We start from the raw sequence: 18,180 nt of genomic DNA, 5'->3' as shown, positions 1-18,180 counted from the left end.
AATTACACAAATCTGCAGCAACTCGAAGTGCAACGATGTGTGCCACAGTGAGCTCTAACAACTTTGTTATTCTCTACAGGAGTATTTTTGAAATAAATTTAATTAAATAATTCAAGCCTTTAAAGTGCGTTTTTTTCTGAATTCAAGTATAACCATCAGTGTAGTATCCCTTTGTTAGATAGAGAACCTTTTTTCACGCAAAACATTTCGTGTGGTACTCTTTTCTGTGCAACTTAAAACTTTTCCAGTTGCACACACACGATATATGTTGCAAAAAAGAAATGTTGCAACAAAAGGAAAGAGTGAAATAAAAACAAACTGCAATTAGATGGCAAACTTGTTTTTGAAACGCAACTGCTGGTGTGCTAGTTGGTATGTTTAATGCCAGCCAGCGAAAGATTAAAGATATTAATGCCCAGACAGTGAAAAATAGTAGCAGAGCTAATGGAAACCACATAACCATCGTATAAATATTTCAGAAATGAAAGCAACAGTAACGCCGTTGCGTTTAGTCGATCCCCTAAGCGGATACCTTGTTGCAAGATGTAGAGAGCCAGCCGATGGCAGAAACATTTCTGAAATTCATTGCTGACACTGAAATATGCAACATTTTGACAAATACATTGACAGCTGCAATGCAATAGCTGTGCCAGTGCCAGTGCCTGGCTGCCAAACAGATATCGGACTGTCGTTTCGACCAGGCTTGGATCGCCCTCAGTGCGAGAGTTGGCCAAATGCGACGGCCAGGCGGCACAGACACAATATCAAATCTCGACACGAGCAGCACGTTCGTACTGTCAGCGCTGGGCAGAATTATTTAAATTATGTACAAACTACACTTTGGCAAAAGTTGAAATGCGAGACACGCGCCATGTGCCGCTCGTTTTTGCTTTGCAATTTGGTTTTGTGTGAAAAGTTTGGGCCGAGAACTTTTCGGCATTCTTCTGCTTTTTTGGGGCTCCTCTCGCTCGCTAGCCGCTGCCTGATTATTTTTATTATTTGCGAGTGTATTTGTTGAATTCTTGGGCGGCACTGGGCAAAGTAAATTGCACTTTAATACATAGAGCATTTGGTAGGAGGAACGTGCAATGTCTTTGATCCAATTTGCAATTCCAAGTCCCGGCGCTGCGGCATGCCTTAAATGCTTTCCGGTCGAAGAGGAGGCGTGTGAATGCGGTGGCATTTGCATTACAAATTCCTTTTTGGTTGAGCCAACATGCTACAGGCTTTTTACATTATTTTATTTTATTTAATTACCAACAACACGAACCACTCGAATTTCCTCACGAATGCCGGGAAAGGACTTCGAGCAAAAGCTGAGCCGTGGCGGATCCGCTTTTGGGGTCTTTTGAGGACCTTTGAAAGGCGGAGACATCAGCGGCTGCCAAACCAGCAGCCTTTGATGTGTTTTCTCGTCCTTGACGTCGTCATCGGTGCGTTCAGTTCGCCTCTCGATTCCACGTGCGAGTCTCATGTCCTCCGGCCTGCCGCCTTATCAAAAGGTCAAAGTCCTTGACAACAGAACAGTTGTCTGAGTTGAAAACTGGAAGGCTGCTGGTGCTGGTGATTGCCAGAAACATGCCCTACAAAATTGTCATCCAAATGGTTCCGAGCCCCGAGCGATAATGAGTTCAGCTGCGGCACACGCGTCGTATGATTAATGAAACGAGAGAGGTCGGCAACGAAATTGAATACTTTTTATTGATTTTTATTGTTTTTCAATTTCCCTTTATTTTTATCTCTATTTTTGTTGGTGCGATTTTTATACCCTTGCAGAGGGTATTATAATTTTGTCCAAAAGTGTGCAACGCAGTGAAGGAGACATCTCCGACCCTATAAAGTATATATATTCTTGATCAGGATCACCTCCTGAGTTGATATGAGCATGTCCGTCTGTCCGTCTGTCCGTCTGTCCGTCTGTCTGTCTGTCCGTCTGTCTGTTTCTACGCAAACTAGTCTCTCAGTTTTAAAGCTATCGACTTGAAACTTTGCACACACCCTTCTTTCCTTTGCACGCAGTATATAAGTTGGAACGGCCCGGATCGGCCGACTATATCCTATAGCTGCCATATAACCGATTGATCGGAAATAGTATAACTTCGGTGTTTTTAGAGTTAGAGAGATCAAATTTGACATGAGAGCTATTTTTGGCAAACCATTACGACATGCCAAATTTCATATGGATCGGCCGACTATATCCTATAGCTGCCATATAACTGAACGATCGGAAATGACCCAACTTTCGTGTTTTTGAAGATAGAAAGCTGCAACTTGGTACAGATTATATATTTGGTCAGTTGATCCGACCTACCAAATTTCATAAGGATCGGCCGACTATTTCCTATAGCTGCCATATAACTGAACGATCGGATATGGTACTTGGAAGAAATATCAACTTTCGTATTTTTGAAGATAGAAGTTTGGGACTTTTTTTAGATTTTGTATTGTAAAAAATTGGATTATATATTCCTATTCCTATTAGGATCGGCCAACTATATCCGATGTTTGCGATATATATCCGGTTTTAACTGCAAGGGTATATAAACTTCGGCTCCGCCCGAAGTTAGCTTTCCTTTCTTGTTTCATTTAATTTTAATGAGACGCCACTCGGTCCTTTTTCCCATATTCTGGCCTTTGTGTGCCTTTTTATTTTTATTACAACATCACGGACCGGTAAGTTGCCAGAGGCAAAGCTATATTTTTATTTATGGAGTGGATTTTCTCGGCTGCTCGACTAATTCTGGCTCTGTGTTCGTTTAATTATGAGTGCTACTGAATATGGGTGACAAGCAGATGTCGAAAACATTGTCACTTGTTGTTATTATTACACTTATTTTTCTTTGTGCCTCGACGATAAGGTTAATCAAATTTGCTGGACAATTGCCTTAAGGCCAAAGCACATGCCTGCATACACGGCCCTGGGTCGAGTTTGAGTAATTACACATGGCAGGCACGACTCCTGCCCTGGCGTCGGGCCAATTTTCCTAGATAAACTAATTTAACCAAAAATCAATATTAACCCGGGCAAAGTCAACAGACCCCCAAGAGGCCGGTCGCTCCGTCCCCGTCCGACGAACTGCATTCTTCAGATGATTGCTGGAGCGAAAAGTGTTTAAAAAACATTTAAGGACACAAAAACGAAAGGCATTCCGGGCGAGGGAATGGCTTGTGATGGCTGCCCAGTGTTGGCCATAATTTCCGTTTCCGCCATCAAAAGGGAGATGTAAAGGACCTACATAGAGGGGGTCGGGTAGGGGGACCAAGTAAAAAAGAAAACTGGGAGGGAAATAAAAAAAATTTGAAGGGAAAATGCCGCAGCTGTTGGTATACAGATTTAAAAAAAAAAGGGGATGGAATTGTTGAAAAGGGAATCCTGTTACTGATAGTTATACTTCGATACAACTTTCGAGTTCCTAAAGGCTATTAAATTTTTCCTTTTTTATAGTTTCATTCCTTATTTTAGCAAATTGAATGAAACTGACATTTCCTTCAAGTTTTCCAAATTCAATTACGCCCAAAAGTTGTTGGAAAAGTTTCCCATTTCAGTTAATAGTTCACTTTTCTAGCTTTGTTGGGAAAAGTAGGATGTAATATATTTTTCTCAACTATTTTTGTTGCAAAGTTGCTAAAATTGTCATGAAATCACCTGATACAAACATATAGAATTTGAAAAAATTTTTTAAAAGACAACCGGAAATTGAAAAGCAACCTTTCGGGTTCTGAGGGCTGAAGCTGAATCCTGTTAAATAATTGCACAGTTTTGAGAACAATAATTATAATTGCCCAGCAATTATACGAGTCCCAGCTCTGGCCGGGAAGTAAAAGTAAATGGAAATTCGTAGGAGAAAAACAGGAATAAACTGGGGGGTAGAGAAAGAGGTTTATGAGGAGGAGTGGAACCGACACGAAACATTTTCAAATACAATGTCACAGAAGCAACAGAAGCAGAAACCACAGCCTGGAGCCCTTGAGTTTACTGCTTGGTGGCGATGCTGCCTTATGTACCCACCAACCAGGCACGATATATATATATGTGAAGCACTATGCTTATATACGGGTATATATATAGATTCGAGGAGGCGCCCGACCCACTCAAACATGCAGCGACAATTTCCTTGAGTAGGATATGAGTTTTCCTTTTTTATTTTGTAGTTTCTCCTCTTTGCTTGTGCAATTTTTATAACAGCAGCAACAACGTCAACGACAGCGAGTTATTATAACGAGAAATGCACTTGAACGCTGCCGTAAGGATGCATGGTGGAGGGCTCCGGACTTGGAGGCGAGCCGGAAACTGTGGCACTCGAGTGGTTAACTAAAATGCTAGAAGAATGCCGATGAAAAAGTGTGGCGTGAAATGAACCGCGCTTATAATGTTAATTTAATAAATTAGAAAACTTCCAAGTGCTTGATTGGTGTAAACATTTTTTTTCCACTCTTTTGTTTCATTTATGAAAGCCAAGGCAACCGGGATAATGAAGGAACTTGTAATGACCGAGGAAATTGGAAAGTTTCCTGATTAAACAGAAAGGAGGAAACTACTTTTTATGGCTATTTATAAATAGAAGCAATAACACTTTTTCAATTAACAATTCAATTGAATAAAAATAGTTTTGTGCTCAGCACCAGTGCTAGTGCCAGAGTCAATATGTGTCGGGAATATGCATTCTTTTGGACTGCAATATTTATGTCTGAATTTGATTTTCACATCCCACCCACACCACATCCGCTGCCACAATACCCCACCACCTCCACATCATCCGCATTCGCCATCATTTATTTACAACAAACGTCACGTAGTTGCCACTTTTTTTTTGTTTTTGAAAAAAATCTATTTCACAAGTTCATTTAAGGCTCTGTTTCTGAAATCTTCCCCAGTGCCACTGCCAACTCTCGCCTTTCCAAACAAAAAAATATATATATGTATGTATATTTTGATGTAAAAGCTGGCGCAGTGCGCCAGTACTGGCGAAATTCTGGCTGCCTGTCTGTGGCCCGTCCGGGTCCAGAGGTAACAAAGCCAAACCGCAGTGTTTTTGTACTCGGCGGCGGTATTGTTGATATTTGCACAATGCTTTTCGGGCATTTCAGCGCTTGTCCACATCGGCTGCTGCAAAAACTATTTACTTCCCAAGCTTCCCAATGGTGGGCAAGCTGGCTTTCCCTACATGCCATGTCAGTTGTGTCAATATTTGCAGTTTTGCATTCATCCATACACTCACTCCGACTGGTGGACTGGTCGGTGGCATTCAAGCCAGTGCGGTCAGTGGAACGCCTCTTTAATTAAAAGGAGAACACGCCCCAGCCGAAGGCACTGGAATTCTTATCAGTTTTTATATTGGCCATTAGGCCGGAACGTCCGGTGAAGGACTCCGGTGCAGATTCCTGGCCCACCATCTTTGGAAAGCTGCTACGTGAGTCGCCCTTAAAGTAAGGCACTGAGAAGAATCTGAAGATTAAAAGGCAACACATCAGTTAAGAGAAAATCTTGTCATTAATGGATTTCTCTCCGTGTCGAGTTGATTGAGCCGGTGGGGTCCAGTTGGGGCCATTGTCTCTGGACAGTCTCAGGTAGCTCGTAACTCGCTTGGGTGCCATTACGTATACGCAGCGTTGTGCTTAAACACGCTTTCTTGGCCATCGCGCGCCATCCACTCGCCATGTTTACGTTTCGTTTATTGTGCGTTTTACGACAACATGTGCGCCATATAAACGGAGCCGGGGAGCCAAGCGATCTGCCGTGTGAGCTAGTTTATGCTCATTTATTGGCCAAGTAGCAAAACAAATACGTTCTCCGCTCTGGCCCACAACTAAAAAAAAAGTTAAGAAATAAAAAAGAATGGAAAAGGAATAAAAGAGGCAGAACCCTCCGCTTCCACTTGGCTGGGTATGAATAAATTAAACCAAAAGTACATATGTATATGGTATCCCAACTGGCTGGGTTGACATTTTGACATTTTTTTGATTTGCCTGTAAGCCTGTGATGGGGAGAGACAGACGTGTAAAGGACATCAAAGGACACGTTAAAATGAAATACAATTCACTTTGCACTTCCAGGGGCTCTCAGCTTGATATTACTGAAGCTTTCAGTGTCGCTCCCCAGAAGTTAACCTTTCCTTACTAGCCAAGATCCGGACCATTTTTCGGGCCATTTACAATGAGGTCTTTGAGGACTTAAGAAGGTCTAATGACGGCGCCAATGAATCAACTTTTCTTTATAGTTTCCCCTTAAGTTAACTGTTTTTTGGCACTTGGACGAGGTCATTAAAAGAAAGCCGCCCGCCACAAAAGGCGCCAATGAAGCCCGAAAGACAAACCAACGAAGCAGCAAATTGTATGTCTCAGGTCTCCCAGTTGATGGTGGAGCTCTGTTTCCGCTGTCCTATCTACCTCCGAGTCCGAGTGTCTACTGGGGAAATAAAATGAAATGAAACAAATTAATAATGCCCGGCAATAAAATATTTTATAACGGGGGCCGGAGCGCATCTCGTTGTTTTATGGCCGCGCCAGACTAATTTAACTATTGCCCAGCTACCCAGCTGTCCAAATGCCGAGAAAGAAACAAAATTAAGAGTGAATGTACTTCTAATTTTTTTTTTTTTCGTTTTAATACTTGTTCTGGGAATGCGGAATTTTGTTGGCTGGCAGCTCAGGCGATTTATACAGATATACTTTTATTTTGATTCGCGTGTGCCACGAATTTTAATGAAAATATTTCAGTTTCTCGATGGGTATTCCAACTTTCCAAATGCAAGCCCCGAGCTTTTAAAGTGGCTGTCGATATTGTCGATACTTCTGCTATATATGCTCGATCTACTGTTAATATTAAGTTTGTATTAATTAATTTATCCTGTTCATGGTCCTGTTCCCATATCTCTTACACTTCCTCTATCGGAAATTTCGGTTTTCGTTCCTTCTATTGCTGTAATAAATTGCATTTAATAGCTGTTCTGTCTATTAAACGCTTTCCATAAAACACATTATTCCTGGCGATTGGGAAATTGATATGATTTTTTTCCCGAGACCTGGGCTCGATTTTCACAGCCCTGTGCTGTAATTATTTTATCACGCATTTAATTAGTTGGTCAGCCGATGGAAAAAGTGCGCAAATATTATGTGTATGTACATCGTGGGTGGCTTTTTTTCCTCTTCATCGACTCTTGATACATACCGCATTGTTCTGGATGCATCGCCATTAAAAGAAGTTTCGTATCCAATCAAAAGCATATTAACATGCATTTCATGTGTGGCTTGTGCTTTTATTTTATTTTATTTTTTGCTCGGTTTCCAAATATTATCACCACCCACCCACTCACCCACCTACGCGGGTGGGATATGAGCAGGGACGGTGCGTTATGCGACTGCCAATCAACTTTTTCGATTGCCGGCGGCGTAACTTTTATGGCTTTTTATTGTTATTTTGTATTTTTATGGGTTTTTAACAGTAATAATTAATTTAATGTGCGCTTCGCTGTAGGTAAATCGGCAGCGTAACGCTTGACGTTGACGCTCCGGCTCCTCGGGCCTGTGTTATTTTTGTTGTTAACCATACATACGCTCAGGGCAGTCGTCTCAGTGCTGTTGTTCTTTCTTATTTTTGTTTGTTTTGCATTAGCGATGTAAAGCTCAATCCATACATGCACTCGCAATGACGCTGAACTTTAAACAATCAAAACGCAGACATCTAAAGCAAGTGAAGTATGATAAATTGGAGGTTAAGTGAGGTTAAGGACTGAGACTTCAAATATATATGCTACTGATAATAGCCTTCACCAGCGCATAGTACATTGGCTTGGTACTTGGCTTTAAATCGCCTTAATTATTTTCTATATTTCTGCTTCCTGCCAACGCTGGTCAGAGCTCAAGTTTCAGCTTGACTTCACTGCGTCATAATACATTTCCCCTGTCAATTGAAAGGCTTTCCTATGGCTCCCCGAGGGCCAAGGCAGTGGCCGTGAGCTTATTAGCACGCACTTAACCTTGGACCACGACTTGTCTCCCAGAATGGGAGAGTGGGCCATAAATAATTGCAGTTAACAGTTGGTGGCCGCCTTTCCTCAGGCCAGTTGCCGGCCAATGTTCGTCAGGCTGAAAAATTACATCAAATTACACTAATGCTGGGGAGAGAGGCAGCGAAATAACTTGACACTTATAAATTATGTCACATACTTCTTGGCGTCCGGCGAGAAAATTGATCATAACTAGAACGCTGTTGGGGTAATGGCTGTGATTTCCAGGGACCATAAAAGTTTTTCCTCCAAAAACTTTTAATGCGAATCGATAAATCAGAGGGAGTTTAATATAAATTGTAATTCCTTTTTATTGTGCAACCATCTTCGGATCGGAACTGGTACGTAATCTAGTGTCAACTTGTTGAGTCGTAAATATAAAGGACTGGCATGCATCCGCGCAGACCCTTGCATGTTCTTGCTGCCGTGGCTCCAGTGATGGGTCCTTATCCTGTGTGGCGTCTGGGCAACTCAATTAGCCGGCAACATTGCAGATGTCAGTCGCTCCGGCTGACAAATTGCATTTGTAAACGCTCGAATTGCTCGAACGGGTTGGCCAAGACAAAAAGCCACAAGAAAGTGGGCGCTCAGATGAGGACGCAATTTTTCTTATTGATTAGTTTTAATTAGAAAAGCCATCAACCGCAAATTAGCCTTGCGATGGCTTCATTAATAAGTTTTTATAGCACTTTTCTTTTTTTCCGATTTTCCCCTTGCTTTTCTCGGTGGCTTCCTTTGGCCGGATGGTAGCCCACATGTACCAAACGAACAGAAAAGAAATCCCCTCACATAATACGATTTATTTGTTTTGAAAATGTTTTCTTGACTTCCCGCTCGTCTTCCTGCCATTTCCATGTGCCTGGGTCTGGTTCTGGGTCTGGGCCAACTTTGGCCGATTGTTCGTTCGAGTAATTCATTGAAATGTGGTGTTGTTTCGGTTTTTACGCCTCGCCAAATAATTGCAAAAACTTTAGAAAACTTTTTCCAAACGAAGGACAGGTTGGGTTGTGGTGGCCTTGTCTACAGAAAGGGCAGCTGTCTAAATGTTTTGGAAACTTTAATTGATCAACTATTAATAATCCATGATTTTAATAAACTGAAAGCATCATCAGCTTGCCACTTTAATCCCCAATAATCCCATCTAGCATTCGGCATAGACATTAAATATTTGCTTTAGTGCCGGGGCCTGTCGGGCTAATTGTTACTTGGACAAACTTCGGTAAACCCCTTGAACGAATGCCTCGTAGCCACCAGTCAGTGGCTTAGGGTTAACTTTTCCCTCTTTCCAAACTTTTGTGCCTTAATTTCATTTAGCCAAAGCCAAGCGACCGACGGCAGCCATCTGCTCATCCTTCAGGTGGCTCCCACATCTGAATGCCCTTCAAAGTTTTCACTTTATTTTTGCATAATTGCACAGAGACTAAATTAAATGCTCACGAACTGCCAGATCCTGCGCAAGTAACTTTAAGCCAGGCCAAAGTTTGTGTAGCAGACGTTTGCGTTTTCCAACATAAATAACTGGCTAATGCTTTGCGGCGAGACGGGTACTCGGTAGTAGTCCACAGACCCTGTACTGTGCCATAATATGCATTCAGCGTTCAACGCTCCTGCTGGAGTCCCAACCCGACTGCCTGCTTGGAGCCACTGAAGCGAGAACTGTTCGGGCTAATCCAAATTACAAGGTTAGTTTTATGTCAGAGCCACGCCTTTTTTGCAGAAAAGGGCTGTATAGGTCGTTGGGCAAATAGCGTAGCATACATTTTTGGGCAGCGCTCACACTTGGGGTCAATAAAGTAGCTCTGCAAAGTACACTATCTGTTTAAATAATTCAATCATGCAAACATAGTTGAGAAAAGTTTCACAAAATACCCGTTTATGAAAGCTCATTAAAAATGAGAAAATATGCTTCCTTTGCCGTCATCCGCAACTGTTGCAAGTGGAGCCCGTGAACACATTAACCTATTTTTCTTGGACTTGGACTGGCTCTGTTTCTGACTTCCTCGACTTTGTTGTGGCGTTTTGCACTTGATTTTGACTGTTACTGACATTTATGCCCTCTCACTGGACAACGTTCTCGACTCTTCGCTTTGCTCGGCCATCCACTTAATTTTCTTGTTAGATTTTATGGCTTTACTATTATCGACTGGCCAAGCTCTGAAAGAAAGGGGACGAGCTGGAAATAGTCGCGCCTTGGTTGATATAGTGATTTATTAGATGAAATGAGCCTTTTTTTGTGGTCACTAGCTCGCAAAAAAATGAAACAGAATGGCCAAAGTTGATCGGGTCTGGCTGATTGCCTTGGATTTGAAAGTGGAGCGAGTGGGGCCATTTCATCCAATACACATGTACATATATGAACTGGTTAAACTTCTGGTCTGTTCAATCAGTGTCTGTGTCAACAGCCGCTCCGAGTGTCACGAGTCGGGAATCAAGAGACGAGCACAACGCTGCATTGGCAGTCAATGCAGTTTATTTGTGCTCGCCCTCTGTCTGTTTATGTGGATGCATTTTATGCAATTCACATTGGAAATATTGTTTTTATGGCTCGTTGGCAGAGCAAATAAAACAGAATTGCCAGCATGACATTAAACCAGGCAGAAGGAGAGCTTGTCGATGGGGATGCGGAGTGGCAATCAGTGCACACGTCCGAACCCTCATCCCCACCACCTCTGACTCGGTGAAGTACTCACTTTACCTTTGCACTCGTATGTCAGAGGAATCAAAGTGTGCGTTTGATGCAACGATAGGAATTAGAAATTCTATTGAAATTGTTTTCCATAAATTGTCCATTGTGGCTTTCAATGCAACTATTAAATCACTTGAGTATTCTCTGCACACAACCTCATCTTGGCAAACTGTCTCAAAATTTATTTAATTTCATTCCCCCAGGTGGTTCCGACAGCAACAAGGGAAAGAGCAAAAAATGGCGCAAAATATTGCAATTCCCACACATATCGCAATGTATCAACCTAAAAGACAAACTAGGTAAGGGAATTATTATTGAAATACCAATGGGTATTAGTAAATGTCTTTAATATTCTGCAGATATAAGTTATGGCTACGTGATAGATCAGCAACCCATTGGTCGTGAGCTCTTTCGCCAGTTCTGCGAGAACAAGCGGCCCATCTACTTTCGGTACATAACCTTCTTGGATCAGGTGGTCAAGTGAGTAAACTTTTAGAGGAGAAACTTTAAAGCCAAGTACTAATTCGTTTTTCCGGATTGCAGATATGAAATCGAGTACATCGTGAACCGGATATTCATTGGCCATGACATCGGGCGCCGCTTTCTGGACATCGAGCCGCAGCTGGAGCTGCGCAACGGTGGTGGTGGGGATGCCCTGGACGCTGAGGCGCAGGAGGAGCTGCTACTCAACAGCAGCAATGCCAATCCAACTGAAACAGCTGAGACTGAAAACTGCAACAATACCACCGCCAACAACTGCAACAACATCAACAGCAAGAGCAGCACCAACTCGCACAGCAGCAGCATCAATCACAAGAAGCTGGACACGCGCAACCACAATGGGGACGACGCCACCGGGAATGGTAGTAATGACGACGGCGACGAAGGAGTCGAATGCCTGGACAGCCACGAGGACAATGGTCCGGAGAAGAGCAGCGGCGATGGCGATGGCGGCGGCGGTGGTGGTGGTGGTGAAGACGGTGGCGGCGGGAATGGCACTACCACCTGCGGGGGATCTGCCGACGAACTCGTTCTGGACGTGCTCAACGATGATCTCATAGCGCAAGTGCGTACCAAACTGAACAGCGGCGGCAAGGACATCTTTGCCCAGTGCGTGAACGCAGTGAAGTCTTTTCTGGCTGGAGAACCGTTTCGGGAGTTTGAGAACTCTATGTACTTTCACCGGTAAGTGAAATCAAAATGAATCTCCCACCTTTATAAAAAAGAGATACATTTCATAAGCATCACCTTACATATTGGTTCCATTTCAGATACTTGCAGTGGAAGTGGTTGGAGGCCCAGCCAATCACCTATAAAACGTTTCGCATGTACCGAGTCCTTGGCAAGGGCGGCTTCGGCGAGGTGTGCGCCTGTCAGGTAAGCCGTGAGCTCGCCACCTGTGGCCATATAACCTCGTTAGCATCCCCACCCACACCTCCTATCATTTTTGTTGCACAGGTGCGGGCCACTGGTAAAATGTACGCGTGCAAAAAGCTGGAGAAAAAACGCATCAAGAAGCGCAAGGGCGAGTCCATGGTGTTAATCGAGAAGCAGATTCTGCAGAAAATCAACTCACCGTTCGTGGTTAATCTGGCCTACGCATACGAGACCAAGGACGCCCTCTGCCTGGTGCTGACCATAATGAATGGTGGGTATTATCCAGTTACCTCAAATGCCCGTTGGCATTCTTGACATGGATGTCGCTGGTCATCCAGTTAGAGTTAATTAAGTGCTGAGTCTTTTTATCGGTTAATCCTGTTATTCTCCATTCGTTCCACTTGCCCAGAGTGGAGTCCGGTCCGTTGTCCTTCGCTGCCAATTATCTGAGAATCCCACATTTGCATACGTCCATTAAAGCGATGACAAATGCATGTGTTATCCCCGCGATGATTGAGTTTACGATTTTAATTAAATTCCACTGCAGAACAAAAGCATCTCCACTGGATAAGTCCGTCCGTCAATCCAGGACCTAATTCAATTTGAATATCAAAGCCAATGCCAGGCAGTCAGTCAGGCATCCAGCGGGGCTGTCATTGTTCGGAAAAGACAATCACATGTGCATTCCATTTTCAGGCGGCGATTTGAAATTCCACATTTACAATATGGGCGGTGAACCGGGATTCGAGCTGGAACGTGCCCGCTTCTACGCGGCCGAGGTGGGCTGCGGGCTGCAGCACCTGCACAAGCAGGGCATCGTCTATAGGGACTGCAAGCCGGAGAACATCCTGTTGGACGACCATGGCCATGTTCGAATCTCCGACCTAGGACTGGCCGTGGAGATACCCGAGGGCGAGATGGTGCACGGCCGGGTGGGCACAGTGGGTGAGTCTCTAAATTGATTGAATTTGATGTCGTTGAGCAGTCTGACTGAGCCCTATTATGCCTTGATTCCGTTAACTAGGTTACATGGCTCCCGAGGTCATCAACAACGAGAAGTATGCCTTTTCGCCGGACTGGTTCAGCTACGGCTGCCTGCTGTACGAGATGATCGAGGGCCAAGCGCCGTTCCGAATGCGGAAGGAGAAGGTCAAGCGCGAGGAGGTGGACAGACGTGTTAAGGTATGCACTGAGTTTACTTACAATTCAATAAGACTTGGCTCCTCACTGCATAAATATGCATTATAATGACCTTTTTTCGTTTGTGGCTTTGCAGGAGGATCCCGAAAAGTATTCGAGCAAGTTTAGTGATGAAGCCAAATCTATGTGCCAACAGCTGTTAGCTAAATCGATAAAGCAGCGCCTGGGCTGCCGGAACGGGCGCATGGGTGCGCAGGATGTGATGGCCCACCCGTTTTTCCACTCCACCCAGCTGAACTGGCGCCGCCTGGAGGCTGGTATGCTGGATCCGCCCTTTGTGCCAGACGTGAGTTGATTCATTTGCATACGCCGATGTGCATGGTATTGAAAATTCCATTTCGAAACGCTAACTTAAATCACTTTCCAATCCCCCATCAGCCGCACGCCGTTTATGCCAAAGATGTGCTCGATATTGAACAGTTCTCGACGGTGAAGGGCGTCAATATCGATGAGTCCGACACCAATTTCTACACGAAATTCAATACGGGCTCTGTGTCGATATCCTGGCAGAATGAAATGATGGAAACCGAATGTTTTCGGGAGCTGAACGTCTTTGGTCCGGAGGAGTGTCCCACGCCAGACTTGCAGATCAACGCAATACCCGAACCGGACAAGGCGGGCTGTTTCCCCTTCCGTCGGAAGGTGAGTATTAATACTTACAAGTTTCTTTATCAAATACTAATATTGATTTAATATTGTAGAAGAAGCAACCAGCTCGCACGCAGCCCATACCCATTCCCGAACATCTGTTAACTACTAGTCACAGCGTGTCCTCCACGACTGTGGAGAGCTGATAGCATAGATCAGTGGAAGAGTCCTCTAAACGGACGCCAGATGAGGACGTCAACACATAGCACAATTTGCGCACAGTTACCCCAGACGCCGGGGTATTCAACAAATGAAGCAAATGAACATCATAGCACAACTTAGGTCATGGACAACATGACCAAAACGCAATTACAAACCCAGAACCGATAGCGGTTTCTTACTCAGTTGACGCGCAAAACCATTTTTCAAATTGTACTTTTACATAAAGTTTTCTAAGGAAATTGCGAGCTCATTTCAATGACTACATAAATACATGCATAAATTTATAAATGTTTCCACACCACACCAGACTCAGACTCTCCACACTTACAGTGAAGCACACATTAGAGCGTTACTTAATTGAAATTGTGGTTGCATAAAGCCCGCTCACCCTACCACTTCGAGAGCTAATGCCGCTTCTAGGGCATATACGCCAAACTAAGGAACCAACGTTTAAGAAAGCTGCACCTCGAATTGGCCGCCAGTCTGTCACAGCACCCGCAAACAATGTTACTTATAAACAAGGCTATTTAAATGTTGAAAAAAAATCGATCACCTATAAAACCATCATCAGCATAAGCAGGATAACCGAAGAAGCACTATCTAAGCACAAGGCAGACAGAGTAATATGTAATTTTGTAAAGTAGTTTGTGCTCAACGGTGGACGACAGCGTTGGAGGAGATGTTCTAGCTAGCGTTTGTAAGGAAGTTAAGAAAATGACATGAATACTCGAAAACTTGAATGCATTTTAAACAAATACTTAACACATGATACAAGCTACTACCTAAGCAAGTACATAAGATATGTAGTTGTTTACGCATACGTATGTGGATTGTACATTAAACAAAATATAATTATTTATACGACTTTTAATTTTTATTGCCGCACACTTTTGCTACGCTTTTCGTATCGTTCTTTGACCCTTTTCTGTTGCCTAAGTTTAAGTTGGCCTATAGGCTCCGATGGGAGGCCTTGTCACTGATATTTGTTTCGTCATGCAATAAAATTAACAACAAGTTATGGTTACTAATGCTAATTCATTGAGATATCGATGTCACCTAGTGTCTAAGTTTTGTGTAAACGTAGCGTAGGCCTTTTGTAATTAGCAACAAAAAATGAGAAACCGAAAGGAGAGCAAAACAATTGGAGAATTTATTATGTTAATATTGAAAATGAATAATTAATATTGAAATTGAAATTATTGGCAGTTTTAGAGATGCCGAGTGCAATTTTTAGGTTCCATTCATTTCATTTTAGGCACAACTAGCAAATTTTAAGGCAATTGAACTACTACCAGCACAAGAAAGCCGCTAATCCGAAAACTGAAAAAAATGAAAAACACGCCATTAGCCCCCAATCCAATTTAGCACTACAACTACAATAAAGTGAAACCAAACTGAGCAAGCGCCGAAATATTTATCTTTAGCAATTAAATGCATATTTATAGAGCATCGTAAATACCAGATAAACATACTTAAATAAATAAATATATTCTGTAAGCGAAATGATACAAAATACAAAGCAAAGAGAAGAACATTCAAAAACAATAAACGTATTTAACTAAATGCTATTGTGTTTTAATGGTTTATAAGGAAATATTTAACTAAACTGCGATATTTTATTAAAAAAGACATTTTTAAAAACAATACTTAAGTTTTAGGAGAGGGTATACACGCCTATTTTGAAGAAATAATTCGTTAGATGGCTCTTCTTGTGGTATGACATACCACCTTTACTATAGGGGAAACCCCATTTTCAGGGTGGGTTCCAATCACGAAAAATGAGCAAAAAATCTTACAAATATTTTGTCTCAGGATTTTGAGAATCGGATGAGAATTGGGGGAGATATAGCCATCACCGTGGACCCTATAGGGGAAAACACCATTTTTAAGGGATCCCCTCACGAAATCCCATTTTCAAGGGATCCCCTTACGAAAAATGGACAAAAAATCTAAAAAATGTTTTTTCTCATGATTTTGATGCAGAATGGTGGAGAATTAATCCACAAATCGTTCAAGATACTCCGCTGGAGAATTAGATAAGAATTGGGGAAGATATAGCCATCACCGTGGACCCTATAGGGAAAAACCCCATTTTCAAGGGATTTCAAGGGATCCATCAGGAAAAATGGACAAAAAATCTCAAAAATATTTTGTCTCAGAGTTTTGATGCAGAATGGTGGAGAATCAATCCAGAAATAGTTTACGGTACTCCGCTTGAGAATCGGATAAGAATTGGGGAAGATATAGGCATTACTGTGGACCCCACAGGGGAAAACTCCATTTTCATGGGATCCCCTCACGAAAAATGGACAAAAAATCTAAAAAATATTTTGTCTCGGGATTTTGATGCAGAATGGTGGAGAATCGATCCAGAAATCGTTTAAGGTACTCCGCTTGAGAATCGGATAAGAATTGGGGAAGATATAGCCATCACCGTGGACCCTATAGGAAAAATCCCATTTTCAAGGGATCCATCAGGAAAAATGGACAAAAAATCTCAAATATATTTTGTCTCAGAATTTTGATGCAGAATGGTGGAGAATCAATCCAGAAATCGTTTAAGGTACTCCGCTGGAGAATCGGATAAGAATTGGGGAAGATATAGCCATCACCGTGGACCCTATAGGGAAAAACCCCATTTTCAAGGGATTTCAAGGGATCCATCAGGAAAAATGGACAGAAAATCTCAAAAATATTTTGTCTCAGAATTTTGATGCAGAATGGTGGAGAATCAATCCAGAAATCGTTTAAGGTACTCCGCTGGAGAATCGGATAAGAATTGGGGAAGATATAGCCATCACCGTGGACCCTATAGGGAAAAATCCCATTTTCAAGGGATCCATCAGGAAAAATGGACAAAAAATCTCAAATATATTTTGTCTCAGAATTTTGATGCAGAATGGTGGAGAATCAATCCAGAAATCGTTTAAGGTACTCCGCTGGAGAATCGGATAAGAATTGGGGAAGATATAGCCATCACCGTGGACCCTATAGGGAAAAATCTCATTTTCAAGGGATCCATCAGGAAAAATGGACAAAAAATCTCAAATATATTTTGTCTCAGAATTTTGATGCAGAATGGTGGAGAATCAATTCAGAAATCGTTTAAGGTACTCCGCTGGAGAATCGGATAAGAATTGGGGAAGATATAGCCATCACCGTGGACCCTATAGGGAAAAATCTCATTTTCAAGGGATCCATCAGGAAAAATGCACAAAAAATCTCAAAAATATTTTGTCTAAGAATTTTGATGCAGAATGGTGGAGAATCAATCCAGAAATCGTTTAAGGTGCTCCGCTTGAGAATCGGATAAGAATTGGGGAAGATATAGCCATCACCGTGGACCCCACAGGGGAAAACTCCATTTTCATGGGATCCCCTCACGAAAAATGGACAAAAAATCTAAAAAATATTTTGTCTCAGAATTTTGATGCAGAATGGTGGAGAATCAATCCAGAAATCGTTTAAGGTACTCCGCTGGAGAATCGGATAAGAATTGGGGAAGATATAGGCATTACTGTGGACCCCACAGGGGAAAACTCCATTTTCATGGGATCCCCTCACGAAAAATGGACAAAAAATCTAAAAAATATTTTGTCTCAGGATTTTGATGCAGAATGGTGGAGAATCGATCCAGAAATCGTTTAAGGTACTCCGCTTGAGAATCGGATAAGAATTGGGGAAGATATAGCCATCACCGTGGACCCTATAGGAAAAATCCCATTTTCAAGGGATCCATCAGGAAAAATGGACAAAAAATCTAAAAAATATTTTGTCTCAGGATTTTGATGCAAAATCCAGAAATCGTTTAAGGTACTCCGCTGCAGAATCGGATAAGAATTGGGGAAGATATAGCCATCACCGTGGACCCTATAGGAAAAAATCCCATTTTCAAGGGATTTCAAGGGATCCATCAGGAAAAATGGAAAAAAAATCTAAAAAATATTTGGTCTCAGGATTTTGATGCAGATTGGTGGAGGATCGATCCAGAATTCGTTTAAGATACTCCGCTTGAGAATTGGGGAATATACAGCCATTACTGTGGGATGCAGCCATATATTTGGTAAAAATGCCAACTTACGTATTTTTGAAGCTTGGGAC

The 18,180-nt window shown here is 42.4% G+C and overlaps 1 protein-coding gene across 1 annotated transcript in view; it reads left to right on the top strand.

Annotated features, from left to right (window-relative positions):
- The window catches only part of Gprk2 (G protein-coupled receptor kinase 2), a 46,927-nt gene extending 31,285 nt beyond the window's left edge, over positions 1 to 15,642 (top strand). The window contains exons 4-13 of the mRNA XM_017233877.3: positions 10,896 to 10,991; positions 11,052 to 11,172; positions 11,236 to 11,877; positions 11,964 to 12,069; positions 12,151 to 12,340; positions 12,766 to 13,014; positions 13,094 to 13,251; positions 13,346 to 13,555; positions 13,648 to 13,911; positions 13,971 to 15,642. Coding sequence (XP_017089366.2) covers positions 10,896 to 10,991; positions 11,052 to 11,172; positions 11,236 to 11,877; positions 11,964 to 12,069; positions 12,151 to 12,340; positions 12,766 to 13,014; positions 13,094 to 13,251; positions 13,346 to 13,555; positions 13,648 to 13,911; positions 13,971 to 14,063 — 2,129 coding nt within the window. The 3' untranslated portion in view covers positions 14,064 to 15,642. The remainder of the gene's footprint in view (positions 1 to 10,895; positions 10,992 to 11,051; positions 11,173 to 11,235; positions 11,878 to 11,963; positions 12,070 to 12,150; positions 12,341 to 12,765; positions 13,015 to 13,093; positions 13,252 to 13,345; positions 13,556 to 13,647; positions 13,912 to 13,970) is intronic.
- Positions 15,643 to 18,180: the final 2,538 nt, after the last annotated feature.

This window comes from Drosophila bipectinata, chromosome 3R, assembly GCF_030179905.1.
Source record: "Drosophila bipectinata strain 14024-0381.07 chromosome 3R, DbipHiC1v2, whole genome shotgun sequence".
NCBI lineage: Eukaryota > Metazoa > Arthropoda > Insecta > Diptera > Drosophilidae > Drosophila > Drosophila bipectinata.
The sequence above is the reverse complement of the archived record's forward strand: the minus strand, read 5'-3'. Positions and strand labels throughout refer to the sequence as shown.